At 54.5% G+C, this 27,581-nt stretch overlaps 1 protein-coding gene across 5 annotated transcripts; it reads right to left on the reverse strand.

The window, feature by feature from the left end:
* Positions 1-1,923: 1,923 nt before the first annotated feature.
* On the reverse strand, positions 1,924-27,525 carry Plxnb2 (plexin B2). Of its 5 annotated transcripts, none has more exons than XM_057791532.1 (39): positions 27,393-27,525; positions 17,745-17,794; positions 17,173-17,219; positions 13,086-14,163; positions 12,751-12,933; positions 12,538-12,666; positions 11,906-12,006; positions 11,703-11,829; positions 11,378-11,531; positions 10,524-10,638; positions 10,324-10,432; positions 10,139-10,240; positions 9,792-9,884; positions 9,437-9,518; positions 9,208-9,368; positions 8,973-9,121; positions 8,773-8,881; positions 8,512-8,648; positions 8,231-8,401; positions 7,777-7,909; positions 7,435-7,662; positions 7,173-7,349; positions 6,936-7,075; positions 6,735-6,835; positions 6,358-6,587; positions 6,075-6,256; positions 5,772-5,838; positions 5,483-5,629; positions 5,154-5,310; positions 4,953-5,053; positions 4,783-4,867; positions 4,473-4,627; positions 4,222-4,382; positions 4,005-4,152; positions 3,568-3,632; positions 3,368-3,443; positions 2,869-2,943; positions 2,623-2,753; positions 1,924-2,544 (listed from the first exon to the last, which is right to left on the reverse strand). In XM_057791532.1, the coding sequence occupies exons 4-38, from the start codon at positions 14,148-14,150 to the stop codon at positions 2,649-2,651; spliced, it is 5,520 nt and encodes a 1,839-aa protein (XP_057647515.1). In that variant the 5' UTR covers positions 14,151-14,163; positions 17,173-17,219; positions 17,745-17,794; positions 27,393-27,525; the 3' UTR covers positions 1,924-2,544; positions 2,623-2,648. The 5 variants fall into 5 exon arrangements, with proteins under 5 accessions (XP_057647515.1, XP_057647516.1, XP_057647512.1 ...); XM_057791533.1 differs by having other exon boundaries at positions 1,924-2,547; XM_057791529.1 differs by having other exon boundaries at positions 1,924-2,753.
* Between the last annotated feature and the right edge of the window lie 56 nt (positions 27,526-27,581).

Here is a 27,581-nt window from a genome sequence, read left to right on the forward strand (position 1 = left end):
AGTGATTTTTTTCTAATCTGTTGCTTTCATTGGTTAATTAATAAAGAAACTGCCTAGGCCCATTTGATAGGCCAACTCTTAGGTGGGTGGAGTAAACGGAAGAACATAATGCTGGGAGAAAGAAGCCCAGTCAGTGAGTCACCATGATTCTCCCACTCCAGACAGACGCAGGTTAAGATCTTTCCTGGTAAGCCAGCTCATGGTGCTACACAGAATATTAGAAATGGGTTAGATCAATATGTAAGAGCTAGCCAATAAGAGGGGCCAAGCAGTGTTTAAAAGAATAGTTTCCATGTAATTATTTCGGGTAAAGCTAGCCGGGTAGCGGGACGCAGCCCCACTGCTGCTATTACTACACAGAAGGATGGGATCCATAGACAGCATTTGGATCCAGCCAAAATTAAATGGCCATTTCACTTCCTATTGCGGAACAGTGACTTGAGTAGGTCTCTGGAGAGGATGGGAGGCTCCCCAAGGACACACCAACAGGTCCAGCTTGCTCCTGGGCTCTGTCTAGTACGGTGCCTGTACCAGAAGTGTTTGTGGAGCAGGGTGTGGTGGCATACACCTTTAATATCAGAGACTGAGGTGGGCAGATCTGAGTTCACAAGTTCTAGGTCAGCCAGGGTTGCGTACTGATAACCTTGTCCTTGTGAACGGAATGAGGCCCTCTCACTGTGTGCACATCTCAGTTTAACTCATACTAGCCCTGGAGTACTTTGTTCTTTTTGTTTTTTTTTTTTTTAAACTTTATTTCATGCACACTGGAGTTACAGACAGCTGCTGCGAGCTGCTATGTGGGTGCTGGGAATTGAACCCGGGTCCTCTAGAGAAGCAGTCAGTGCTCTTAACCACTGAGCCATCTCACCAGCCCCTTCGATTCTTTTTGGTTTTTCAAACCAAACAGGGTTTCTCTGGAGCTTTGGGGCCTACCCTGGAACTCACTCTGTAGACCAGGCTGGCCCAGTCAGAGAGCTAGTCTAGCTCTGTATGTGGTGGTTTGAATGAGAACAGACCCATAGGCTCATGTCTGAATGCTTGGTCCCCAGTTAGACTGTTTAGGATTAGGAGATGTGGCCTTGTTGGAGGAGGTTTGTCATTGGGAGGTGGGCTTTGAGGTTTCAAAGGCCCATGTCAGTTGCAGTCTGTCTCTGCCTGCAACTTTCAGACCAGATGAGAGCTCTCCGCTACTGCTCCAATGCAGTAGTGACGTGTGCCTGCCGCCATGGCCCCACCATGATGGTAAGGTACTAACCCTCTGAAACTGTAAGCAAGCTCCCAAATAAGTGATTTCTGTTGTTAAGTTGCCCTGGTCATGGATCTCCTCACAGCAACAGCACAGGAGCTAAGACACACACTGACAGATTCCGGGAATTCGTGCACCGCTGGCTCTCCACGGACTTTGTATCCCTCAACATCTTGTGGCGTCGAGTGGAAGCTGATCTCAAGGTCCCCCTGAGACTCTGTGCGCACACAATCTTCATACATACGTGCCTAGAAAACATGTGTTCTAAGTGCCACCACACCTTACAAACAGGTACGGAGGGCCAGCCAGCCAGCTCAGAGGTTCAACGAGCTTGCCTGGCCACCACACCTGAAGTCTGAGTTTGATCCCCAGCACCCACAAGGTGGAAAGAAGCAACTCCTGCAGAAACAAGTACTGGGGAATGCAAGGTTAGGATAGGGCTTAAGCTCCTCCTCTTCCTGCTGTGCAGAAAGCCCAGTGGAAAAAAGGTGGAGGAAAGTCAGTAGAGGGTATGGGAGCTGAAGGCGGCAGAAGCTCTCTAGCCTAATCCCTGTGACCAGAGAGATCCCTGATTGGCCCACACATGGGCTGATTTTGCATCCAGAAAAAGGCTGTGAGGCGCACAGGCCCAAGGTGCATAGGGACAGATGGGCAGCCCAAAGAGAAATCCAGTCAACCAGAGTGAAAAAGACAACTGTATTGGATTTACAATAAAGATTTACAAAAAGGGATGGGTAATCCTGGGGGAGATGCTGTTCCAGCATCCCCAGATCCAGGCAGGGCCTCCAGGACAGCCTGTTTGACAGCTGAGACCAGGACCTCAGTTTTCTGGGTCCATCTGGTCACCTGGGCCCCGACGTCTGACGTCCAGCTTGACCTTAGAGGTGGAGCCAGTGATGGCCCTCAAAGTCCTCCTGGAGTGCCTGCGGCCCTTGTGGAGGCTCAGGTGAGGTCAGGAAGGCATCGTACCGCTTTTTCTTCTCCTTCCATCTGGCAGACAGATACAGTCCAGGAACCGGCCATGGGAGCTACAGGCCAAACCCAGGTTATCTGAGGCTAGGCTGCTGGTGCATGGGAAGCAGAGGCCAAGGCCCCACTGCCCCCAGTGGCCCAGTGTGGCTTTGTAAGGCACATTTGCGAATTACTCAGGAGACAACACGGAGAACACCCGATGCTGGTGCCATTGGAAGGAGCTGGTGCTGACTCGGGCGCCCGGGCAGTATTGCTCAGGAGAAAGACGCTATAGTCTACAGGAGGTGGGCCCACTACGCCCACTCCAGACGCCTTGGGTGCATCCTCTACTGGAGAGAGAGAACTCAGCTACAGCCAGTGCAATCTCACGCCAAGGGGCTGCCCAGTGCCATGGTACCACACACCTGCATCCTGAGGCAGCACTGACAGGTCAGAGGTCTGTAACCTTGTTCTCAAGTGCAGCAGCGATCTGCTGCAGGCGGAAGGCCAATTGCATCTTTTGGGCTGCAGGGTCCTCCTCCAAAGCATTGATGATCTAGTGGGGTAGGCGTGGGGATGGAAATGGACACAGAGGAGACCCGTCAGATCACAGGCTGGGGGTGGACAGGGCAGGCTGTCCTTGCATTTCACCACAGAAACCCAGACCATACCTCATCATAGTACTTTTGTGTGTACTGGTACAGCTGGTGCAGTGCCACAAGTGTGTTCAAGGAGTCTGTGTGTGCCTGAGGATAACAGTATTGTACCCAGTATGAGATGGGGCTGTGGGAGCCCCAAGACCAGTCCCACAGAATAGCAGGCTGTAATGCATTGGCTGCATGGCAACATCATAGATACACCAGTAAATGGGTCGCACCCTGGTAAGGCCACATGCAAAGCCCATGAACATAGGAGAAGCTTGCCCAGCCATAGCCAGTATAGTGAGTATCAGAGCAACTCATTGCCTACACATCAGCTTCTACACACACATTTGTTCACCCCTCCCAGGACTCAGCTACACTCAAGGCAGCTTGCCTGGCCAACATGCCCACTCGGCCACCCTCTGCTACTCTCTTCCTAGCAGTCTCAACCTGCTCTGCAGTTCAGCGCCTGGCCCAGTAGTGGGCAGTAGAGAGCATCCTTGCTCTTGCTGAGCTCAGTGTCCCTTACCCGGGAGATCTCTGCCAAGTGTGTGTTCATATCTTGGTCGCTGACCTGTACCATCTGGCGGATGCTCTTATAGTAGCTATGGGAGAAGAAGGGTTATAGATAAGGGGAGGGAGGGAGTGGAAGGGAAAAGGGGGGGTGATAGACCCTGGGGTCTCTCAGGGATTCCCTGTTGTTCCTCAACCCTCCTCCACATCACTCACTCCTCCACCATCTTCTTGTAGGTAGAGATCTCCTTTGCATACAGCAGCTTGTTGCTGGGAGAGTCCTGTGGAAGACAAAAGCCTTGACCCCGGGCTAGGCTCAGCTACTCAGTGCTCACAAAGCGGGAGCGAGGCTCCTGCTCAGACTCTGAGTCGGAAAGCACTGGAGGCTGGGGTGGGGATGAGTAAAAAGGAGCAAAAGTCCCATGGGAGGTAAAGGAAAGGAGGTGGTCATCTTCCCAGTAGCCCTGAAGCCCTGGTTACCTTCTACCTGCTTCTGTCCCAAACTTTAGCCCCAAATATACAAAACCACATTAAGACAAGCTTTTGGCATAATCCAAACTCACCCCATCTCAGTCACAGCTTTCTCGCCATGGACGCTGTCCAGGCCAGGCCCGCCACCCCACCCACACGGTTGACTCACAAGCCCTACTCACACGGCTCAGCTTGTGCTCCGTGCGAGTACAGGCATCCATGAAGGTCTGTGCAATGACCGACAGGGAGGCGTCTACCACTTCATGGACGTGAACATCAAAGATGAAGTGAGGGTTCTTCAGGATGTTCACCCAGAACCGGAGTGGTAAACTGTAGCAGACAGCAGAGAGTGAGGGGCTGTGCTGCGCGACGGCAGGGGCAGAGAGGGCAGGGCCTCACCTATTGGTCTTCCAGATGTGGATGGTATCCTCATCCCGGATGTCATGCTTCTCTGCCTGCTCATCCAAGAAATCAAAAAAATACTTGACTGCAGGCGGCACGGCACTCCCGGGTGCCAGCACACTTTGGAAAAAGTTGTCCACAAACTGCTGCAGTGTGCCCTGTGGAGGAGAGCGGCTGGGTGTGACCCCCGGGACACAGCCCTAGGCACCAGTATGTGGGGATGTGTACCTGTGCATGAGTGTTATCACCTTGACTGAGAGCAGCCGTGTCAGGTAGATCTCTGTGATGGCCTTGGTTCGCTCTTTCTCCTTCATGCTGCCACGCTTGGACTTGCCTTCATCTACCTCATCTGTTGGCCGCACCAAGTGCCACACGCGGTTTTCCTCTTCCAGAAGGGCATGACCTGTGGGGAGCAAGGGGCTGAGGGACCCAGCTCCAGTTCAGACATGGCCTGAAGCTTGGTAGGTAGGGTCCTAGGGTCCACTAGGTGGCAGCAGAGGGAGGATGTGGTTTTCACAGACGTCAGGGACTAGGACAAGAAAGACAGCATAGACTCACGCTCCCCAGGCAGATCCTGTTGGCTGTCCTCTGGCTGTTGGGAGACTCCCACCTTAGACAGGATGAGGGTGGCTCCATCCCGGACCTGGGGATAGAGTCATGAGGGAAGACTATGCTTTTCTACTGTGGGATTCAGTACTATTCCCCTGCCTGGGTATCTCCACACTCACGTTGTAGTGCATAAGGGTGTTGATTCGTTTCCACCGGCCTTCCCGCTGAGAGGTAAGGTCCAAGTCAGACAGAATCTGGGCTGTGGACCCAGGACGCCATTCTGCAGAAGGACATAGCTAAGTTTCTGGAACCTAGGGCCGTATGGCTGCCCAGTCCCAGAAAGCACTAGGCACATGGGCCTCAGAACAGGCAGTACTCACCAAGGACCACGCTGTCAGGCTTGGGCCAGCAAGAGCAGGGCTGAGTACGGTACACCTGATCAATGATCTTCTCTTTGACCTGAGATATGGTGTCGCAGTTGAGGACCTTAACTGGGATGGCCTCAATGCCTTCATCCTGAACGATCACACTCACCGTCTGCCAGGAAACACAGGATTAAGACCCAGCTAAGGGAGGACCCCATAACCACACCTCTGCATCAGAGAGATTTCACCCAAGAAAAACTGGCTTCATTCTGCTGAGTTCAGAAATGGGGTCCAAGTTCCTGGCTCAGCTTCCCCTCTGCAGCTCACGGCTCTGGGGAACTCACCAGAGGGGCGTATTCGACATCATCTCCCAGCAGCCCCGTGTCATTTAGGGTGTACTTGGCCTTCTTCTGCACAGCGTCCACTGGCCCCTTTTCCACCTGGTGTTTGATGGCCTTGAAGAGCTTGTACAGGGGTTCACCTGCGCTATCCTGGAGCAAGGGGGCTGTATGAGTGGGAGGCATAGGACTGATATGCACGGTGGGACAGGTCCTCCTTCAAGGCACCAGAGAGGCAGGCGTTGGGAGGGACGGTACCCATTCACCCACCCTTGATCCTAGGGTTGGAGCTCACCTTGAGGTACTGGTACAGACAGATGGACATCCAATTGGACAGCATCCTCTCCACCACTGTCTCAGACCTGAGGGTACACAGAGGCTTCATATTACCAAGGCCCAGCCAGCTCCAGGACCCCACCACAAGGCATATGTGAGCAGAAAGGCAGCATGGCCCCCGTGGAGGGGGCGTAACCATCCAGAAGGGCTATGTAGCAGCTCAGACCAAGGGCAGTACCGAGTGGGGTCTAGTTTTGTGTCTGTCCACGTGAGCCCCACCCCACCCCACCTGTCATTCACACAGGCTCTGTCACCCACAAACCTTCGCAGCATCAGCTTGGGGTTCTTGGCCACCACATACTGCTCCATGAGTTCCAGGAAGAGCGTGCGCATGATGTCTGTGTAGTACTCCAGCTTCCCATGCAGGGCCACCGTCAGCAGCGATGCGAAGTAGACCTTGGCACGAGCTGAGAACTCGCGTTGGTTCTCTAGGGTGTGGATGAACTGCAGGGCAGCCGGAGAGGGGACACTTGAGCGCCTGTGCTACAGCCTCGCCCCTCTCTGACTCTCTGAGCCCCGTCACGGCCCGGCCCCCCTCTGCTCACATTGATGAGGAAGGACTTGCTATTAAGCAGGTTGGAGAACTGGTAGAGGGCCTGCTCCACAATGGGCCGCCGTGACTCGGGAATGTCTAGTTTGCCAGTGATCATGACATCCTTGTCCCCGTCCTTGGAGGGCAGGAAGAAGACGCGGTCGGTGTAGGTCTTATAGTCGAGCGTGGGGATGCCCGCCTCATGCACATCATTCGTCTGGTCCTCCATCTCAATCATCAGGTCTGAGAAAGAAAGGGAAACTAGAGTGAGGCATCCCTGGCCGGCTACTCCTACCCTCCTGCAGTTTCGAGCCCTAAGAGGTGGCCTAAAAGATCCAGGGATTCTGATACGAGCATCCTGAGGACCGAACTACTGGAGGCAGCCCCTACCTGTGAACTCCTTCTTGCAGCGGTCACGCACGCTCTCCTCCAAGCCTTCCAGCTGGGATTTAATCTTCTCATACTCACGCTCAGCCTGCTGGCTCTTCCTCCTGTTGAGCATAGAACAGCTCTCAGCTATCGGTCAGCTGCTAGGGTGGGAAGGGCTGGTGTAGGAGGGATGAGGGGACTGCCACCTGGGGCAGGACTCACCAGTAGCAGTAGATGGATACGGCAATGATAAACACCATGGGCACCATGACCAGAGGCAGGATGAGACTGAGCGGCACGTCACTCACACGTGTGTCATACTCCACCCGGCCTAGCACCCACTCTCGAGAGCCAAACTTCACCTGTGTGGAAGCTAGGGCTCAGCGCAGGCAGGTGTAGGCAGCGGCGGCTTCTCCTGAGGGTCCCCAGGCCCTCCACAGCCCTCCCGCTCTCACGCACAATGAACTCAGGTAGGTTGTGTGTTGTGTCTCGCTTCTGCCGCCGCTTGGGTGGGGGCTGCACCTCTGGGGGTTCACAGTATAGGTCAGTCTCAGTCAGCGTCTTCATAATGCAACGCTCAGCGCCCACAAATGCCTCAGCCTCCTCCAGCGTCATGGCCTTGTTCAGATTGGTTCCCTAAAGAGGGTCGGGTGGCAGAGGTCAGGATGATCAGCGAGACTCCCTGTCCTGTACTGGGTCTCCGTGCCGTAGGTCTCCTTACCCGGGCATGAATGAGCTTGTTGACCTGCTTCTTGACACCACCTGTGAAGTTCTCAAAGGTAGGATCAGCCACATACTCGAAGGCACCAGCTTCAGTCCTAAGCAGGGCACGATGACCATCCATCTGTATCAATGCAGTGAGGTTGTAAGCCTCAGGTTCTTCAGGGACAGCAGGCGACAAGAAAACGACCTTGGTGTCATTGTAGAACACGTACTCAGTGCCCATGACCTGTGGAATGGGTCCAAAAACTTCAGGCCACTTGATGAAGACCTTGCCCCTACTGGTCCCCAGTTGCCCCTGTTCCCATTAGAACTCAGCCCATGGCAGGACAGGAAGACTGACCGTCATGGGCTCCAGGGATCCAGCCTCCCGCCGCCGCCGCCGCCAGGACCTCAAGGGCTCAGCAATGACAACCATGGCAAACTTCTGGATGAGGCTGAAGCCCTGGCCAGTAACACTGATGCTTCGGCCACCACTGGGGGTTGGGGAGAAGTGGTACTTGAGTGAGTTCAGCTAGGCAATGCAGACGCTCAGCCAGCTTCCAGGCTCCACTCCACCAATTCATACCCCCGGTGGGAGTGGCACAATAAAAATGTGAGCAGTCAGAGGCAGGGGAAGGGGAGAAGTTGCCCTGCTCTGACCCTGCTATCTGGGTTCTGAAGAGGAAGCCCATTAGGGTGCAGTGGGGTTTTCTAGAGGATTCCTTCTCCTGCCCTGCCCAGCCCAGTTCTGCCACATTCCTCAGGTCAGCAGGCGGGGGTGGGAAGACACTAGCCAGGAAGGGGAGAGGCCACACCTGACAAAGCTTCTCAGTGGCTCAAAGGCTCGTAACACGGGGTTCTCACAGTAGATGAAAGAGACGCCAGAGCTGGGCACTCGGGAGCCCCCGTAGGAAATTTCTAGTACTGCCTGGCCTGGAGCCAACTGTGGACCCGTGATGCACTGCAGCTGAGCCCCAAACTTCGTCCTAGGGTGGGAGGTGCTTGTCAGTAGGTCAGGCCACCTCCATGACAGACTCAGGCATTCCCAACCTTCCCCCAGAGCCAGGAAGGCTCAGCAGCCATGGGCAACACATACACTTCACAAGGGACATCATTGAGGGTCACCCGCACATCCTCCTTGGAGCCTGTGTCTAGGTCAGTGCCATTGATGGTCAATGTGGTACCACCTGCCTGTGGCCCCTGTCGTGGCTCCACACTGAGAGGTTGGGGTTGCTGAGAACAACAGACATAGTTAGTGACAAGGACTCAGGGGTCACAGGATAGTGGTTACTGTTAGAAGCCAACTGCTATAGGGTCAGTAGCAAAGGCTGGACTCACAGCTTGGTCAGGCGCTTACTTGGTAAGTGAACTGGACGTGTGGCGGTGAATGGCCGAGCTTTCCATTAACATCCACCTCAATCCCTCCTGTGAAAGGCATCTCCGCAGCCTTGATTGCACACACGATCCTGTAGACATACAGGACCCAGTTAGCTCTTTACTTACTGCTGTACGATCAGCGCAGCTGCTGGGAGCTCAGGCCGACGACAGTTCACTCACCGGGTAGATACAGAGTACCACTTGGGTTCGAAGGTACAGTTTTGGCCAGCCACAGTGATCTTCTTGACATCATCTGCTGTGATACCCAAATTGGACCCATGGATAGTGACGCGGATGCCCCCGCCCAGTGGGCCTGTCTCAGGCTGGATCTGAAATTGGCAGAGCCCAGTGAGGGAATGGCTTGGGAGATGAAGACGTGGGGATGGGATACATACCAAGCCATGACAAAACTCACCCTGGTAATGACTGGTGGCGGGCATTCAGAAGTAACATTGTTGCACAGAGCCTCATACACACACCTGTTCTGCCCACCACACCACACACACCTGTAGGCAGGATCGGCAGCCAGACACAGGCTACAGTCACTGCGGCCGAAGGAGCAGTTGTAGAGAGTCACTGTGGAGAAGAGTGGACAGTTAGTGGTCGCTCCGGTCCCTACCCCACCTTCCCCAGATCCCACCTACCTTGTAGCTTGCTGTCAATTTTCTTGTCAAAGGACTTAACATACAGGTGAAGAGGCAGCGTCTCATTAGCGTCATGGGATAGCTGCATGGGACACACAGGGACAAATGTACTTCCTGCCCCTCTAAAACCCCAAAAGCCACAGGAATCTTGCTACTGCCAAAGGTCAGTGAAGTCTGCCAGGTAGACAGGAATCGGTGCACTTCAGACACACATACCCTGAACGTGAGAACGCTTGGGGACATAGACAGAGGTGCTCGGAGACCACAAGGCACAGAGCAGGAGAGACAAGACTCTGAGTAGGCTCCAGCCATAGAGGTAATACCCACCCTCCAGCCCTGAGACCAGTAATCGTACCTTTGGGGTCTTAAAAGAGAAGTCCCCTGACTTCGATATAGTCACAGTTGCCTCGAACTTCAGAAGGTCACTGCCCACACAGAGGGAAGAGACCTAAAGAGAGTCCAGTCAGCATCCTCTAGGCAAGCCAGTCAGCTGTCCTGCCCCCCGGGAGGCAGAGAATCTGTGTCTGCAAAAGCTCCTGAAGAAGCCCACCACTGAGTCTGCTCCATGCTCAGGTACCTCTGAAGACCCTCTGCTTCCCTCCCTATCTCTAATGTCTCCCAAGTGCTCTTGGTACTGAGTGGAGACCCAGGCATCCCAACCTTGGGAGAATGACTCTCAGACTTCACACCAGGCCTCTCTACCTTCTCAGGATCCAAATTCTTGCCCTGGAAGGTCACTTCTGTCTCATAATTCATGGGGATGACCGAAGGGCTAGGGGCCAGGAACTGGGGGCAGTTGTCCTCCTGCAAGAGAGCAAAGCTGCTTAGACGGAGCATCTCTTACCACTGTGGCCCTAACCACAGTTACATCTGAGCCGCTGGCTCACCATGTGGGCACGTATGATTCCATCTTCTGGGTTGGGTGAGGCCTCCCGACACTCGTGATACATCAGGTCCCACTGGCACATCCAGCGGTTGCTAGCACAAGAGATGCACCTGGAGAGAGGATCATAAAAGTATGAGGGGCCCGGAGTATGAGAGGAACCTAGGGGTGGGGTGGGGGCCTCAAAAGGCAGCCAGGACTCACGGCAGGTTCTCCACCAGGCTCATAGCCTCTCTGCAGTCATAGAAAGGATACTGGTGGGAGGTGAGGAAGACATTGTCACGTTTGAAAAGCAGCTGGATGCTCACAGCCACATGGTCTGCAAAATGTAGGTGGGAACAGGGTCAGGTGTAGCAGAAGGTGCAGCAGAAGGGTGGAGCTGGCCCTCCCCCAATGCCCAGCTGAAAGCAGGCCTGTGCTGGGCCCATAGGATACAATATGGATACCCCAGTCTGTAGGCTCAGCTGGTCTGCTGCAGGTTAAGTGGCCTGCTGATGCTGTCAAATCTGGGCTCCGGTGTCAGCTCCCAGGCCTAGGCTCATCTTTCTCCCCTGGGCTTGGCTGCTTTCGTACCCTCTCTCTGTTCCTACAAGTGCTGAGGGCAGTGGCTCTTCCGAGTCTAGGCGGGAGGGCCTCCCAGGTCCCTGTCCCTATCACTCTGTGGCCTCATGGCCTTGTTACCCCCAAAACTCAAGGGACTGGACAGCTACAGCACCTGTCTTAGCCCAAACTGAGGCCTTCAGCCTCAGGAGACAGCTCTAGCAGCATCGGGCTGGACAAAGCAATGAGGAGGGATGGACATCTGTGCAAATAACTTATGGGGGATCCTGATCTTGGTTTTCCCAGAACAGAGCAATCAGCCCTCAGGCCAAGACCAAGGTACTTTCAAAATTGGAAAATGTTTCTCCCTCTCCAATAATAGCGACCTGCACCCAGGATTGGTTCATACACAGTGCTCAATGAACTAAAATGTGATAGAAGACAGAGTATAAGGAAAAGCTGTGTGCAGGAAAAAGGAAGCCGTGTAGGTCCAGAGGCTAAAGGCTATGAGATCTCACCTTGGCCGGGTGGCGTGCTAGGGATGCTGCTCGGGGGGTCACAGGTGATGGCGTCCCCCTCTACCTTGGCAGGGCGTGGTGGTGATTCACCAAAGAGGCAGAGCAACTCATCCTCCTCAGTCAGGGTGGGTAGGGGGTTGACAGACAGCTGTACCTACAGGAGGAGACACAATCTCTAGAATGTGTCTCTCTGTCTAGGGTTCATGTTGTCCTGGGTACAAGGCACCTTGTGGTTTCCTTGTTTCTCTGATAGCTCCCAGCCAGCAGCTGTGTAAGGAGAGCCCCGTCTAGCCCTGCACAACTCCACTTGCCACCTGTCACATACCTTTCCTGGGGCCCGCCGGCTCATGTTCTGTGGGTTAGCATCAGTGATGGCCACACAGGACTTGTCCCGGCTCCACAGCCAGTGGCCAGTTTCCTCTGCCCGTGAGCACTCGGCCTTCCTGGTGCATCTGCAAGGACAGAGAATCATCTCAGCTCCAGTGCTCTCTGGCCTCCAGGCCATCGGGGCAAGGACAAACTGCTCACCGTCCCTCGATGACACACCAGCCACAGTAGGGATCTTGGGAGTCACGACACTGAGCACAGGTTTGATAGCTCTGACATTCTTGCACTGGGAGCCGGAACACCTAGGGGTGAAAGAGCAGGACTTTGGGCAAACATGACTTACAGACACCATGCTCTTCTGGGACTACTGACAGGGAATCCCCTGGGCCAGCTCGATTTATAACCACCTACAAGCTCAGGGCAGGATCAGAAAAAGAAACCTTGTTGAGAAAAGGAAGATTGGAGCTATAGCTTAGTGACGAAGCACTTGCCTCACAAGCAAGCATAAGACCCTAGTTCTAAACTGGACTGGAGCACGCCTTTAATCCCAGCACTCGGGAGGGAGAGGCAGGTGGATCTCTGTGTAAGTTTGAGACCAGCCTGGTCTACAAGAGCTAGTTTCAGGACAGGCTCCAAAGCTACAGAGAAACCTTGTCTCAAAAAGCCAAAAAAAGACCCTAGTTCTAACTCTTAGTGCTCAAAAGGAAACTTCAGATAACAATGGTGCTACTCAGAGACAAGAGCCCAGACTCTGCCCAACTGTTCAAGGCAAGGCCCAGCACATCCTCTAAGCCTGTTTCAAAATGGACCTCTGGGGCCATCTTTAGGCTGACCTTGTCCTGGGTCATAGCATACAGACTGGACAGGTTTCCAGACAGCGCCAGGTCCTGCTTGATTTTCTTGTTGATGTCTACCGGGATAGAGCCATACTCGGCAGAAGTGCCATCTGGAGCAAGGTACACCTGTAAACACCAAGGCGGTCCATGAGAACAGGGGGATACCATGCCCAACTGGCCCCTCTGGACCCTTGATATCTGGGGCAGTACCTTAAGGATCCGGCCATCTGAGGTGCCCAGGAAGGCGACAATATGGCCATTCTCGGCAGTTACCGTCACTGCTGTCAGATTCAGGCCCCCACGGTACAGCAGGGCTGTGGTGACGAGTCCATTACGACTGCCCAGTGGATAGGGCAGATGCTCCGAGCCACACTGGAAGTTCTCGCTGGCACCCTGTGGATCACAGCATTGGGACGGGTCCTTGTCTCCCAGACTTTTCCCTACTAGGGCTCCAAGCTCTAGGAGTCAGACCCTATCATCCACAACACAAAGATACTCTGACACTCAGGGGGAAACATACACCTATGAACAGGTAAGACACGTACTGCCGCATGGCCACCACACTGGATGTCTCCGTGGAAGGGTTTGTAGAAGGCATCATCACGGCTTGTGTCTCGGGTAACTGTGTAGCAGGCATCACGGTTGTTTTCCATCTTTTCATTGATGTTATCTAGTGGAAAAACACAGAGGCCTGCACCAGGCCCCCCACTGCTCCGGCCATCTCTGCTGAAGACAGCATAGAGTACTCTGCCAGCTACAGAAGCTGCTAGGCAGGTACCAAAGAAAGAGCCTTCAGCGTCACTGGGATCCTGGCACTGCAGGTCCATCTCTACGTAGGAATAGTAAGAGGGGTCATCTTTGCACATGCGTGCCAGCAGTGTGCGGTTCCTGGCAGGGTGCTTGTCTTGCTGGTTGAAGATGAAGAAAACATAGACGCCATCCTCAAATGCTGCAACAAACTGCTGAGTGTTAGTAGACAGGTAGCCAGCCTTGAAGGTGGTATGGTCTGAGTAGGCCTCAAAGGCCTCCCGGCCCTCAACCCTGTCCAGCAGGCGGGTGCTCACGATGATGCCGTTGTCATGGGGCCCATTGCCTTTGCCCACAAACAGCACTCGATCACCATCAGGGCTTGTGGAGCTCACCAGCCCCACTGTGGCCACTCTCTCGTCATTGCTGGCTACAAAGGACTTCTCGCCGCTGCCGTCCTCGTAGAAGAGGCGCACTGAGATATTGCTCAGGGCACGCAGAGCACAGATGCCCTTGAAAAGGCTGCCACACTCGACCAGGCGTTTCCCGGGTGGGTCGAGCAGCAGCAACTGGTTGGCGTTGTCAGTAAGCACTGCTTCATGGCACTGGCTAGCCTCGATGGGTGGTGTGCACTTCTTGTTATCCATGGCGGGGCCTGTGACCACATGCTGCTGGAGATGCAGGTCAGCACTCAGCTGGTAGAGTGCGTTCACCGCCCCAACATATACCACACCTGAGGCCTCATCCACAACCAGGTGGTTCAGCTCTGTGTCACTGCGAAAACTCTCCGGCTTGCGGGACCGTAGGCTCGACCCCAGGCCCACCAGACCCAGGAAGGTCAGGGCCCAGAGTGACATAGCCATTGCCCCCAGAACTCTGTGGGGAGAGACAGTAAGGGTCAGACAAGCCAGGCCTCTTCTCATTCAGGTCCTACCCTGAATGTCCAGAATACAGGGCATAGAGGGACACAATCCCGAGGAGCAACCAAGGGAGAGCTCTGGGAAGATCCCTAGCTATTTATACACATTCCTCTCAAGAAGCTAAAGGTGGTCTCGGGGATACAAACCCCAGACTTGTGGACATGTAGACCCAGGGCTGCAACTCATGGCCATGCCCATGACCCCTGCAAACATAGTCTTTTATATCCACTTCCAAAGCTCCCTGGCCCAGGACGGCTCCAACTCCATTCCTAGCCCTCCACCTGCTGCCTCCTGGGGAGGGTAAACAGCACTGAATCCACCAGGTTAGAGGTGTGCGTATGGAGGGGAGTCTGTGTGGGTCTGTAAATGTGTGTGTGCGCGTATGTATGTTGTGACATGGATGCATGCATCATTCAGGATCCTGGGTTAAGAGTCCAATTGGAGCAAAACCTAGGGTCCCACAGGTAGACCATGTGGACAAACTCAGCTTTGTCTCCTAGACACCTGAAAACACTCTCAACTTCACGATTTACTGAGTGTGCCTGAAACAGTATGACTACCCTGGGGCACAATGGCAAGGATGCCTCCAGAGGATCTAATACCCCCCTATTTTTTTTTTTAAAGTTTTATTTATTAATTATGTATACAGCGTTCTGTCTGCATATATCCCTGCACACCAGAAGAGGGCACCAGATCTCATTACAGATGGTTGTGAGCCACCATGTGGTTGCTGGGAATTGAACTCAGGACTTCTAGAAGAACAGTCAGTGCTCTTAATCTCTGAGCCATCTCTCCAGCCCCCATACCCCCCTATTTTTAAGACCACTCTAGGGTCTGGTGGTGGTGGTGCACACCTTTAATCCCAGCACTTGGGAGGCAGAGGCAGGAGGATCTCTATGAGTTCGAGGCCAGCCTGGACTACAGAGAGAGTTTCAGGACAGGCTCCAAAGCTACACAGAGAAACCCTGTCTTGCAAAATCAGGGAAAAAAAAAAAAAGACCGCTCGAGGGCTGGAATAGACTTAAGAGCACTGGCTGCTCTTCCAGAAGACTCAAGTTCAATTCCCAGCTCCGACATGGCAGCTTATAACCATCTGTAACTCTAGTCCCAGTGAATCTGACATCCTTTTTTTCTTTTGGCCTCTAACAGGTACCAGGCACACAGGCGATACACAGATAGTCATGCAGACAAAATACCCACAAAATAAATTTAAAAAGTACTTTAAACATCACCTCTTACATATTCTTATTCCCCATAAAAAAATTAAAATTTAAACATAAAACAATTCTAGGTCACACTACCCAGGCTCTGTAACTTTCCGGTTACAGATGAGGGAACAGAAAGGAAGTAACTTGCCTAAAGGCAGCCTGGACGAGGTGGGTGGGCCAGGAGGCTGACCCGCCTCCAAGAGAACCCCTAGCTGGTATCCCTCTCCTCGAAGAGGCCCCTGCTCTGCCTGTGTCCAAAGACATCTCTGAACTGTCGGTTTTGTCACGAGGTCATGGCTTTTGTCACAAGCGCTGCAGCTCTGCCAGCTGCCCTCCATTTCTATTCTGTACCCCCACAAAGCTCCTCAGACCTGGGAGGTATAACCCACGGAGGAAGGAAAAAGCTCGTGTCCAGTAGAAAGTGTGGTGCGAGAAGCAAAGTGCAAGGCAAGCCAGGCCTCATAAGAGACTAAGGTTAGGGAGGTGTCAGTGGCTTCAAAGACAGGAAGACGTCCCAAGTCCTTCAGGACCTCGACTTAGCCCAGTCTAAGATTCCAAGGCTTAGCTCAGAACCTGGAGCAGCATCCAGACTCAGACCCACGGGGACAGTCCTGTGGTTCACTAACCAATTTCGAGTCCAGGTTTCTCCATGCAAGTCCACTCCTCATAGGCCACCACACCAAGGCCTGATCGCTAGGGCCTGCTTGTTCGTAGCTCACCGGCTCTCTAACTCACCAAATCACTGCAGCTTGTCAGCTCCCAGGAGCAGAGAATGAATGGAATGTTCCCAGCCAGGAGGGGGTGGAGGGGGGGGGTGAGGCGTGGGCGTGGGAGGAGCCACAGTCTCAGCACAGCTGAAACCTAACCACCCTCTTTGAAATGTGGTTGTGCCAGCCTCCGCCCCTGACCTCTGCTGGTAAACTCAAGGCTTGGACCTGGAGCTAACTAGCTAGGAAACCCTCTCCTCTCATCTGGACCCATAACAGCACCTTCTCCAAGGGCCCTCCACGCGCCTCCCTAGGAGACCTGCCAGGTGGGCTTCTCTCCATTAATCTCAGGCAGCGGAATGGCCACCTCCTCCCTATGCTTGGAGCTCATACTCTGGGAAGCACACACACAGGGTTGTAGGGTCACTGGAGGAAAACTGTTCCCGGACATCTGGTCACCAGTAACTAGATTGGGCTCCAGGCCTGCACACCAGAGGGGAAACTTGATTACATATGAAGTTGTACCAGAAGGCTGGGGCTGAAACTTGCCTAGCATATATAAGGTTGTAGCTTCCATCTTCAGCAATCCTACACACCCAGACACCAAGGTAGTCGGCTAAGGAAGCGCCAGGCCCAGTGTCTTCTGGGTGGTTAAAGGGACCTGGATTGTAGTCTATAGGTAGCAGCTCCCTTCTACTTCCTGGACAAACAAGGCCGTGAGTGACCTGCCTGGCCAGGCCCAGGAGCAAAGAGCACCTGACCTTGACAGCACTCTGGCAGAGGCGCCAGGCACAGCCAGCTAAAGCTTCCTGCCGCCGCTGATGTTCCTGGAATGGGAGGGCAAGTGCAGGAACTTCCTGTTTTGGATTAGATCCAGGACCCCTGTTTGCCTGGCTAGTGGGGATTTCCTCAAGGGTACCAGTTAGCCTTCCTCCCCCTGAAGTTTGGAGGTACACTTCCAAGAAGCCACATACAGAGGTACAGCCCCAGGCCCCCGTTGTGGGGCCCCATGTGATTTTCAGCACTTTTGGGCTCACTGCACTCACTCACCAAGGCTCCAGTGGTCTCAGTCTCTGTTGTAGGCTGGCATCAGGACTCTGTAGGAGGCAAAGAGAGAAGTTAGCAGTCACTCTGGTGGCTAATGTCACCTATCTCCTCTACCTTCTCACTCCCAGTAAGGCCCTCCTTGAGACACTCCCAGGCATCCAGCCCAGCTTCTAAAGCAAGCACATTCACCTGGTCTTTGCAAAACATAAGCAAGTCATGCTACTTTGTCTTCTGCTCAGAAGCAGGCAGCTTCTTTTCAGTAAGTCTGCGGTTCTATCTGTTCTTTAAAACTACATGCATAACCAGGCAGTGGTGGTACATGCCTTTAATCCCAGCATTCGAGGATTAAGGGCAGAGGCAGGTAGTCTGAGTTCGAGGCCAGCCTGGTCTACAAAATTGAGTTCCAGGGCTGCCACAGCTATACAGAGAAACCCTGTCTCAAAAAAAAAAAAAAAAACCAAAAAAAAAAAAAACAAAACCAACCAACCAAACAAACAAACAAAAAACCCAAAACACAATATGCAGAGCTGCTTTCTGAAAAACATGTAGACCCACAACAGGGCAAATCTACTTACTAGCTGTGTGACCTTGGGCAAGTTAACTTCTCTGTGCCTCATTTCCCCATCTGCAAAATGCACACAGTAATAATAAATTAACCCTAGGCATTATAAAGATTAAATGAATTCATCCGTGGAAAGCCTGAGAGTGTTACACTATAGCACTCAACGGCTCTTCTATTGTATTCTTCCCCTGGAAACAGTCCCTGTAGGCCCAAAGGGAAGTACAGACCAAGGGTACTTACCTCTTAGCAGGTTTATTGGAGGGAACAATTTGGCAACTCACCCAGCTGCCAGCCAGAGGATACTCCAGAGAAAATGCATGGCAAAGGGTCTACATCAACCTACCAAGATCCCATATAACCATATTCTCCAGTGTGCTACCTCCTGGGTTTTCAAAGCCCTCATCCCAACCTGCAGACTGTGGGACCTTTAGGGGCAAGGAGGAAGATACAACCAACCATAGTTCAGACACCACAAGCCTGTCCTTAGCCTTGCTGGCCCAAGTGGCTACACTTGTAGGCAATGTCCACCTCCAATCCCAAGACCCTCACTTGCCCTGTGTAGCAGTTTTCCAGGATTCTCCTAGCCCACACCCTCAGACAGTTGGCCCAGGCCTGGATCTACAGTGAGTCCAAGTAGGACATCATGTCCCCCACATGGCGGTGTCCTCAGCCCATGACCCGGTCAAGGGGCAGAAGGCAACTTTTTGTCCCCAATACTCAACACAGCCTTTGTGACAAGAACCAACAGGCTGCTCTTCAACACAGCAGCCAAACCACAGAACAGCATCAGCCCCAGGAGAATTCTGGGACCCAGCAGGCATTGTCTGCAGCTAGCAGAAGCCTTGTGCCACTCCTTCGTGCAGACATGCTACCTGTAGCCTCTCTGGGCCTGGGGGAAGCTCTAGTTTTCTCTGGCCCTTGCCTGTCAGCCTCCCCTAGCTTTAGAATTCTCACAGCAGACCATTTGGTTCCAGCTCTCCATTTGGGGTGGGGGGTGTCTCCGAAAGGCAAGGCCAAGGGAAGATGACCTCTTCTAAGCAACTCTGTCATACATACTTCAGAAGGGTCTGATGAACCACACACTGACCGATCAGGCCCCCCCCCCCACAGACTCCACTGAAGGCAGACCAGCTTATCTCCTCCTGAATCAGGACCCTCTGAGCTAACACTTCTTAGATATAAAACTAACATCGCTAATACCCTCTAGGTCACCAAGTCCTGGGCTGATGCTCCCAACAGTCACCTCTGTCTCCCAGGATTGCTCTCTCCCCAACAGCCGAGACAAAGAACTCTGCCACAGCACTGTGAGACTTCAAGATCATTCTGGTTCAGATCTAGCTGCCTCCTTCTGGCATAGTTACATAGACATTACAAAGCTGCTCTGTGCAGTTTCCCCGTATGTAGGTTGGGTATAATAATAATATCCACTTCAGAGAGCTGGCCAACTATCTATCCTCCAGCACCCTGACAACAGTCATCCTCTAGGAGCTTACCAGGGAGCCCTCTGTAGGCCAGGTCTGACACAGGGAAGAGGTGGGGGGCGGGGAGAACCAGTGGGGATACAGTGTTGAGGGATAAGAGCACACGCAGCCAGTGCCAGCTCCCAGGTCTGGAACTTAACAGCCTCTCCTCAGCCAGAATTCTGAGGGCGAGCACATCCTGGACTGTTTGGGAAGCAACAAAAGCCCCTCGTCAGCTGGATGCTCTGAGGCTTCCCGCTTTGGGTTCCTCTTCTCAAGGCCTCTCTTGATGCCAATTCCATGGCGCGCGGGGAAGGGGGGGCGGGGCGGGCACGACACAACCAGTTGAGTTCCCTTACTCTAGAACAGCCTCGCAGGGTAGCGTTAGATAGAGTTGGGGTTAGTTTCTTAGTATGAGTGGCTTTTTGAGGCTCAGATCAAATCAACGTTGTGGAAGTGTGGCCCAACCGAATAGCAGAGCTTGGATCTCCCCCAGAGACCAAGACAGCAAACCAGGGACATCAGGGACTGGTAGGGAGACGGGAACGATCCCGCTAAAGCCAGGATTCTAACAAGGAGAGTGGGAACTGCCCCACCCCCAGGACAGGATAGGGACGCCTAAACAGCGGACCACACTCTAGGGGCGCAGGGCCACAGAGAAACCGAAGCTGCCCTTCCCCCGCCGCAGCTGGCAGCCATGAGGCGGGGCGTCCGCTCTCAGAAAGCTACGAAAATCTGCAATTAGCTGAGAGCGTTAAACAAATCAGGAGAGACAAAACAGGCCGCGGCGCCCGCAAATCCAAGCCTCTGCTGTTTTCAAAACAAGCCTGAGGGAGGGGCTGCGACAAGGGTCTGCGCGGAGCTCGACGCCTAAGAGCGTCGCAGCCACAGACTTGGTATTGCACCCGAAACCGACAACTGGATCGCGTAGAAGACCCCGGAAGGGGGGGGGGCGCGGTTTGTGCCCGAGTACCCGGCTCCACCCACCTGACAACCTGGTCAGAGTACAGTCCGAGAGGTTGAGTCGATCCCCGCACCCCGGAGCCAGCCCTGGCCTCATTCCTCATAGGCAGGCCCAGGTGTCAGGGCCCCTCCCCCAGCGCCGTTTCCGCCAGACTCCTCGGGGATCACAAGACGGTTACCTGGGAACTGCACTGGAGGCGGACCCCAGATGTGGGCGAGGACGCGCGGCCAAAGCTCCCCCAGGGACCTGGCCACGCCCACGGTCCTAGAACCCAGCGATCAGACCCCCACGTTCTAATCAGGATCGTTTCCAAATTTTGGCCCCGCACCCCAGCGCACATCTAGAGGGAACACGTGGACTGCGCTTTTGGCGCCAGCCTCACCAGGTCGGGGAAACTCACAAGGCGATGGGCAGGTGGGAGCCAAACCTCGGGTGACAATGGCAGCAGAGGCAATCGTCAAAAGTCAAGAACCATATCCTTGCAGTGCTAATCTGGTGTCAGAAACAGCCGAAAGCAGAACCGGCCATTACCTACCTAAGCCCTCCCCAGCCTTGGAAGGAAAGCAATGCGCGGCTCCGCCCCACTGTCTGTAGCTCCGCCCCCTCCCAGGGTCAGTTCCCCGGGCTCGGCCCCCTTACCGGGGGTCAGCTAACCAAGCACGACCTTGCCTTCCAGCAGCCTCAGGCCAGACCACAGGGACATCCGCCCAGACTCCTTAGGGGAAAAGCCAGCCCTAAGGAAACTATGCCACCTGACCTGGAGCAGGGGTGGGGCTCCAGGGAAAGGCAGATATGCTAACCTGAGTCAGGGCTCAGAACCTCTCAGGGATCAGAGTAAGAACGCCTCCCAAGCAGAGGGTGTCTTCGACCTTTCCCCATAAGTCCGAGCCCCTGGATTAGGTTCCAGGGTTAGGCCCACCTATGTCACCCCCATTACAGGCTCTAGGCCAGCACAGCCCATATTGTTCACTTGCTTTCCCTCTCCCCGAGTGAATCCAACCAAGTCATCCTTCTGTCTGAGGCTTCATCTCCCAGGATCTCCACTACTGGGCCTGGCTAACCTGTCAAAACCCAAGGGCTTCCTCAGGCCTCCCCTTCCCTCCCTCAGAGCCAGCTGCAATCTGTATATTATGGGAAACTTAGACTGGGTTCCCCACACTGCCAACCATCGAACTGGCTGGCCCCCATGACCATCTTTCCCCCCATCTCTCGGTTTAAAACCCCAGCCACCACAGTGTCTTGCCTGGGCATGGGAGATCCACCCTAGGATCTCCTGGCTCCAGCATTCCCCTCTTTACCTATCCACACACCAGCCTCCAGACTCATCACCCTGCAACGAGTCATCCTCTGTGGGCGTATTGTGCTCCTGGAGAACACACCCCCCAAACTCGGCAAACTGAGGGAGGTCACAAATGGTTCCTGTTGCCACCACCACCTTCAGTCAAGTCATCAGGACTGGGAAAGTCCAGACAGACGCCAGTCATAGGAAGGCGGGGAGGGGGACTTGAGGACCCTGCACTGCTGGTTACAATGTTTACCTTCCTATTCCACTTCTCCCCACTCCTGCCCTACCTATCTATGCCTCTTCTCCCTTGTCCCCTTTCCCAGCTCGGCCAAGTACTGGCTAGATGCTGCTCACCAGGGCAGCCTGAAGCTCATGGAGGCTGCAGTTTGCTCAGAACCAGTTCCACAGTACCTCCCAGGATTCAGCAGGGGTGGGGGTTGGGGGGTACAAATCAGTGGCATGGGGGCGGATGGGTGAGGGCCTGAGTGAGCGAGGAGCCAACCAGGCCTGTAATCTCCTTGTCAGCCTGTCAGTGTCTCATCGGTCACCCTAGCCCCTCCTCCCCCATCACTGTTGAACCCTACAATTAGCTTAGGGCACCTCGCCAAGCCTGGGTGCCAGCCACCACTCATGACCACACATGTGCAGGCACACACATGTCCATGATGTTGTCAGAGTCTTGCCAGCAGGAAGGTCTTGCCCCAACACCTAGAATCAATTCCCAGGCATGACCTAAAGGGGCTTTGCAAATGTGAGATATCCTTAGGTCCTTAGGTCCCCATACAGGGTCCATCCCAGGATGCCCTAGAGATTTGCTGGAGCTGGGAGGCAGGGGCTGGCCTTAAGGGAGGGAGCTGCTCATTGGATTCTCTCACCTGCACTAAATCGGGGGGGGGGGGGGGGGGGCAGGGCTGGTAGGCACATGGTACTTTAAGGAGTGCTGAAAGAGTCTGAGGGTCAGACGGTGAGCAGGGCTCCATGTACCAGTGACACAATGGGGCGAGCACTCCAGGCTCAGGGGAAGAGGGCCTGGGATTTTCCAATGAGGAAATGCCCAGCTCGGAATGGGAGGTGATACTGGTGTGTACATGGGGTTGGGAATCTGGAGCCCCTAGTTCCAGTTCTTTCCTCTGGTGAGAAGCATGACACACCAGGCCCCTCTGGAATCTTCTTTAAGTCTACATGGCACACCTGAAAGAGGTGAAGAGAGTGCTCCAGGGAGTGCTCCTGGACGAGGGAGGGGCTGCCTAGATCCCTCCTCCTCCTGACATAGGTTTTGTGGCAGAGGCATCCCAGGGTGATTCCAAATCAGGCCTGATGGTAAGGAGGAGGTGGGGAGGCTGAACCTTCTGCTCCTAAGGTAAGTATAGGGAAATATTTCTGAGGCTGGAGTAGTGAGTGGGTCATTCTAGAGCCCTTCCTTTCCCTCTGTCATGCACCCCTCATCCCTGGCATCTTACCCAGATCAATTAAAAATAACTTTTCATTCTTGCTGGGCAGGGAAGAGGTGCCCCAAGTATCAAACATATGATGATGGGGCAGTGGGACCCACAGCAGGGTTCTTCTGTGTCCCAGGGTATCTGCTATCTTCCACAAAGAGGGCAGAAAGCCCTCAGCCTCTGACCACACAAAAGCCACCTGGTTCCTCCCAAGACAGACCCACACTCTTGTGGAGCTATCCTAAGACCCAGCAATTGCCTAGCTTACAAAAGGGTGAGGGCTCTTGAGAATGGAGTGACATTCAGAGGCTATGTGTCAATCACAGAACACCCTCTTAACCACAGTCACCAGTGCTGCCTACTACATATCCTACTGTTGATTGAGGAACTCCAAGATCAAGACGGCCCGCGACTTCCGCACACAAATAGGAAGTGTTATTCCTCCACAGAGACAATGGGTTCCTAGTGCATCCCCAGGTATATCCCGACATTTGGCACAAGCCCATCAACAGTTCTACAGGTGGACCAATGCAGGACACAGAGTATGTTGGTTCAGAGGCCACAGATCAGAGCAGCTCGTGGAAAAAGCTCTGGCCCTGTACATAGCTGACCCTCTTACACTGCCTCTGAAGGGCTCCCAAGAGCTGTCTTGACACAGGTAACCATCTGAAAGACCAACATTAATGCGTTTTCCTTCCTTTTTCACCCAGGGACCCCATGGGAACTACTGAACAGCTGTGCCAGGGGGACCCCTGCCTCCAAGTACCTGGTCCCTGTGTCCAGAGAGGACACGCCCCCAGGCCAGGCTGCTGGGCTGCTGGCAGAGCTGGAGTTAGAACTAAGGCTACACCTGTAGGACCTTCCCCTCTTCCCTTCCTCTCCTTAAGGCCTGGAGCCAGGACCCAGCTGACACCAGAATGGGGAACTGCTGGGTTTCTCAAGTCTGGAGACCTCAGGGATCTGAGGAAGAAAGAGGGTGTGGGCACCAAGCCCAGCCCTGGCCCCAGGCAGTGTCCCAATCCGGGTTGAGCCCCTTCTGTGTGTAGTCCACTGGGACCCCAGGCAGCTCAGGTGTGAACTCAGCAGTCCATGGGGACATCCCAGGGAAGGCTGCCAGGCATGAGGGAGGCAAGGAGCCAGACTGGGGGAGGGGACACTGAGCTGCAGAGGCAGGACCAGAGAGTGACAAAAAGACAGGAAATAGTGCTACCACCTCTAAGTGGAACAGCCTCTGGAACAGCTTGAGATCTTCCCAGTGATGTGATTGTCACTGTGAAGTGCTTCAGATCCCCTACAAGAAGAGTTCACCATCCTTGACCACTGGGGAGCTGAGTCCACTCACTGTCACAGGTTATGAGTTTCAGAGTAAGGAAGGGCCCTTTAGGGTGGGGACACAGGAAAGACAGCAGGGGACTTTCCTATCCTTTCAGATGCTCTAATGAGGTAGAAGGGCCAGTAGGGTGTTCCAGAGGCAGTACCCACAGCCAGAGAGCTCAGGACAGGACAGAGTCCTTGCTATGTTAACTGAGGGAAGCAGGAGCTGTCTGGGGATGTGAAACTGTGCAAAAGAAGAAAGGAGTCACATGCGGTCTGGGATGAGACGAGCTGGGGCAGCTGCCCCTAATACCCTATTTCTAACCCCGCCCCCCCACAACACACCCCCCCACACACACACACACACTACAGCCCTTCCCATACTATAATTAGTCAGAACCCAGCCCCACCCCACCCACAACCCCACCCTAAACACAAACAGCCATTAGCCCTAGGGGAGGGGCTCTACCCAGCCCCTACCCCTATCTAATCACCCAATGGCTTGGCACAGAAGGGTGGTGCGGTTTGTAGGGGCAGCCTCAGTCTCCTTCACGGGCTCTCCAGAGCCTGGACTACCGCAGGCCTTGGTTAGTGTTTTAAACAACTTACCTCCTTTCCCTCACCAAGCCAGTCCTTTAACAAGAGGCACACAACAGGGACAAAAAGCTTACTCCCTGAATATCAAGAGCAAAGCAGGGAGCAGGAGACAGCAAGAGGGACAGAAGAGGACCTAAGCAAGGAGTGGCAGATTGCAGGGTGACAGTCCTCTGTGGCAGGCAGGTATGCAAATAGTCTTGCCTAGGCAGCAATCAAGGGATAGTGCTAGGAGGTCCTTCCACCAGTGACTCTTGCCTGTGTCCATCCAATATCCCTGAGGAACTATTAGCACTAACCGTCAGAAGAGGTACCAGCCAGAGGACAGGACATGGAGATGTTCCACAATAGCTAGAGATCAGGTAGGGGGGACATGAGCCATATGGGCGCCTCTGTAGGCTGTCAGCCCAGCCCAGCCCAATCCCTTCCAATCCAATTCCTTCTGCTCGACTAGCAGGGGCTAGGGCCAAGTCCCTGGGCTTCCTGCCCTTGGGCATCAGCTGCTGGCTCTACCTCCCAATGTGGTTGGTCTCCATGTAGGCTCCTGGGCAGTCATGAGTCCTAGGAGCCAACTCAGGAACATCCCAACGGCTTCTTGTAGGGATCTTTATCTGCTCACCTGTGGGATGTCCTGACCAGTATCACATCCCAATGTGTGTGTGTGGGGGGGGGGGCAGCCTTTCAGGGAGCGGCTGGCCAGTGAGAAGACAGGAAGGTAGCCTTGAGGTTTAGCTCCAGGAAGACCCCAGGGATTTGTTTCCTGATCTAAGCCATTGTCAGGAGTGGGACCCGTCCAAAGTGTCCTTAATCAGTGTGCATGGTTTTGGGAAGTGAACCGGATCTTCCACATGGGTCTGAAGTACTTCCTGCCCCATGGGCTCTCTAGAGGAGCCTTGGCGTAGTCCAGGCTAGGCAGGGCCTACAAAGGAGCCGACCTTGAGTACCTTTTCCAACCCAAGGTGACACATGCCCTCCTACCCCGCCCCTGACTGGTGGGAGCAGCCCTGGGAGGTAGGTGAAGGAGCTGCCCGGACTTGCCAGTCCCGCCCTCCCGGGGTTCTCAACCCCGCCCTTCTGGGGTTCTCAACTCACGGCCCGGAAGTGGGTCCCTTCAGCCTCCCCTCAGCTTCAGCCTCCTCTTAGGGTAGCTGGAATCGCTGGACTCGGCTGGATAATCCAAAATAATTCCTCCTTGGCAGGCAGCCCGTGGGGGAGGGGGGAACGCACATTCCAAACTCTTGTTTTTCTAAGTAACTTCCCTGAGTTCTTGGGGCTAGGAACCTCTGGCCAGTCCTCGGTCCTTCCCCAACTCCAAGGCAGGCTGTGAGACTAGGTGCCCAGGGCTCGTAGTCTACCTGCTTATTTCGGTCTTCTCTGGAAATTTCGATACAACACAATAAGGCTTGGCACATTCCACAAAACACCTCACATGCTCGCCCTACTTTCGTAGGAACGTCACCTCCTGACCAAAGAGCAAGAACTCTTCCCACTGGCAGTCCAACTTTCTGATGGCATTCTCTATAAACCAGGGAAGTATCTGGGTGTGGAATCAGGCTGACAGCTCCCACCTTCAAGGTGTGTGTGGGCAGTTTGAGGAGTTCAGCTTTAAAGCCATTAATACAGACCGAAGAATAGACATTAGATGGGGCACTCCCCAAGGCAAATGAGGGCCCTGAGAGCCTCCGTTCCTCAGAACATTACACTGGCTTTGGGGCCTGACTTCAGCTCCAGTTCTGACCGCCACCACCATGGTGGCCACTGGCAGACCTCCCTTCCTGCCTATCTCCAAAGAGTTAGAAAAAAGAGTTAAGTGACGTGGCCAGAAACTCTAGTAGGATTCTTAGGCTCAGAAACCCCCACATAGGGAGAAAGGACCTCCCCACACACAAATCTGTCACACAGCCTGACCAGAGGAATACAGTAAAAGCACATGCATGAGAGCTCCCTGCAGAAGGTACATGGAACTGTGAAAGCACCTTCCAAGTTCTAAGCCCTCTGTCCTAGGTGTCCCTCCAAACACCACACCAAGGAACTACACTTAGAAGCTGCGAAGATCTTGCCGGGAGGCGTGGGGCCTCACCAGGTACTACTGGGTGTTGGTTCTCTCTGTCCCTTGTTCCCTGTCCCAGAAGGTGTGAGGACTGCTGTGGTTGTGCGCCTCTGGAAAAAAGTCCCAACAGACCCCGGCGTCTGCGCAGGCTTAGCTTGAGAACTGGGGCCTGGAGGTCCGGCACAACAGGGATGACTCGCTCTGGTCCATCGATTCGGCGGCGAAGAGGTAGGGACGCCGGCCGCGAGGGAGGGTTTGAAACTACACCGGATAGAGCGCAGCCCCACTGGGTCGATGGGACCCGGCCTGCCAGGTCAGTCTCCCAACATCCTGGCACGGAGGGCCTCGTCGCCAACCGGTGGGGCAGGAGCTGCCAGGCCCAGCCGATTGGACAGACAGACACAGGGCAAAGACGCAGGCCCCCGTCGCCCTCCGCGCAGCGGCACTGCCCTAGCACCCCCGCGTCCGGGTGCGCAAACCGAGGCTGAGCGGCGTGGACGGCGAAGCCTGGGCCTGTGCGACACCCCCCGCAGTTCCCGTCCCCAAGTGCGGTACCTGCTCCTCCGCAGCCGTCGCTCGATGGCGCCGGGGCCGCGCTCTGCGTTGCGCTCCGGCCCGCGCGGCTGCCATGGAGACGGGCCTTTGTGTGGCCGAGGAGGGGCCGGAGCGCGCGGGAGCTGCCGGCCCCGCCCCCGCCAGGGGAGAAGGAGGGCGGGGAGGACGGGGGCGGGCGAGAGGGAGGGA

This window comes from Chionomys nivalis, chromosome 17, assembly GCF_950005125.1.
Source record: "Chionomys nivalis chromosome 17, mChiNiv1.1, whole genome shotgun sequence".
In the NCBI taxonomy this organism is placed as follows: Eukaryota; Metazoa; Chordata; class Mammalia; order Rodentia; family Cricetidae; genus Chionomys; species Chionomys nivalis.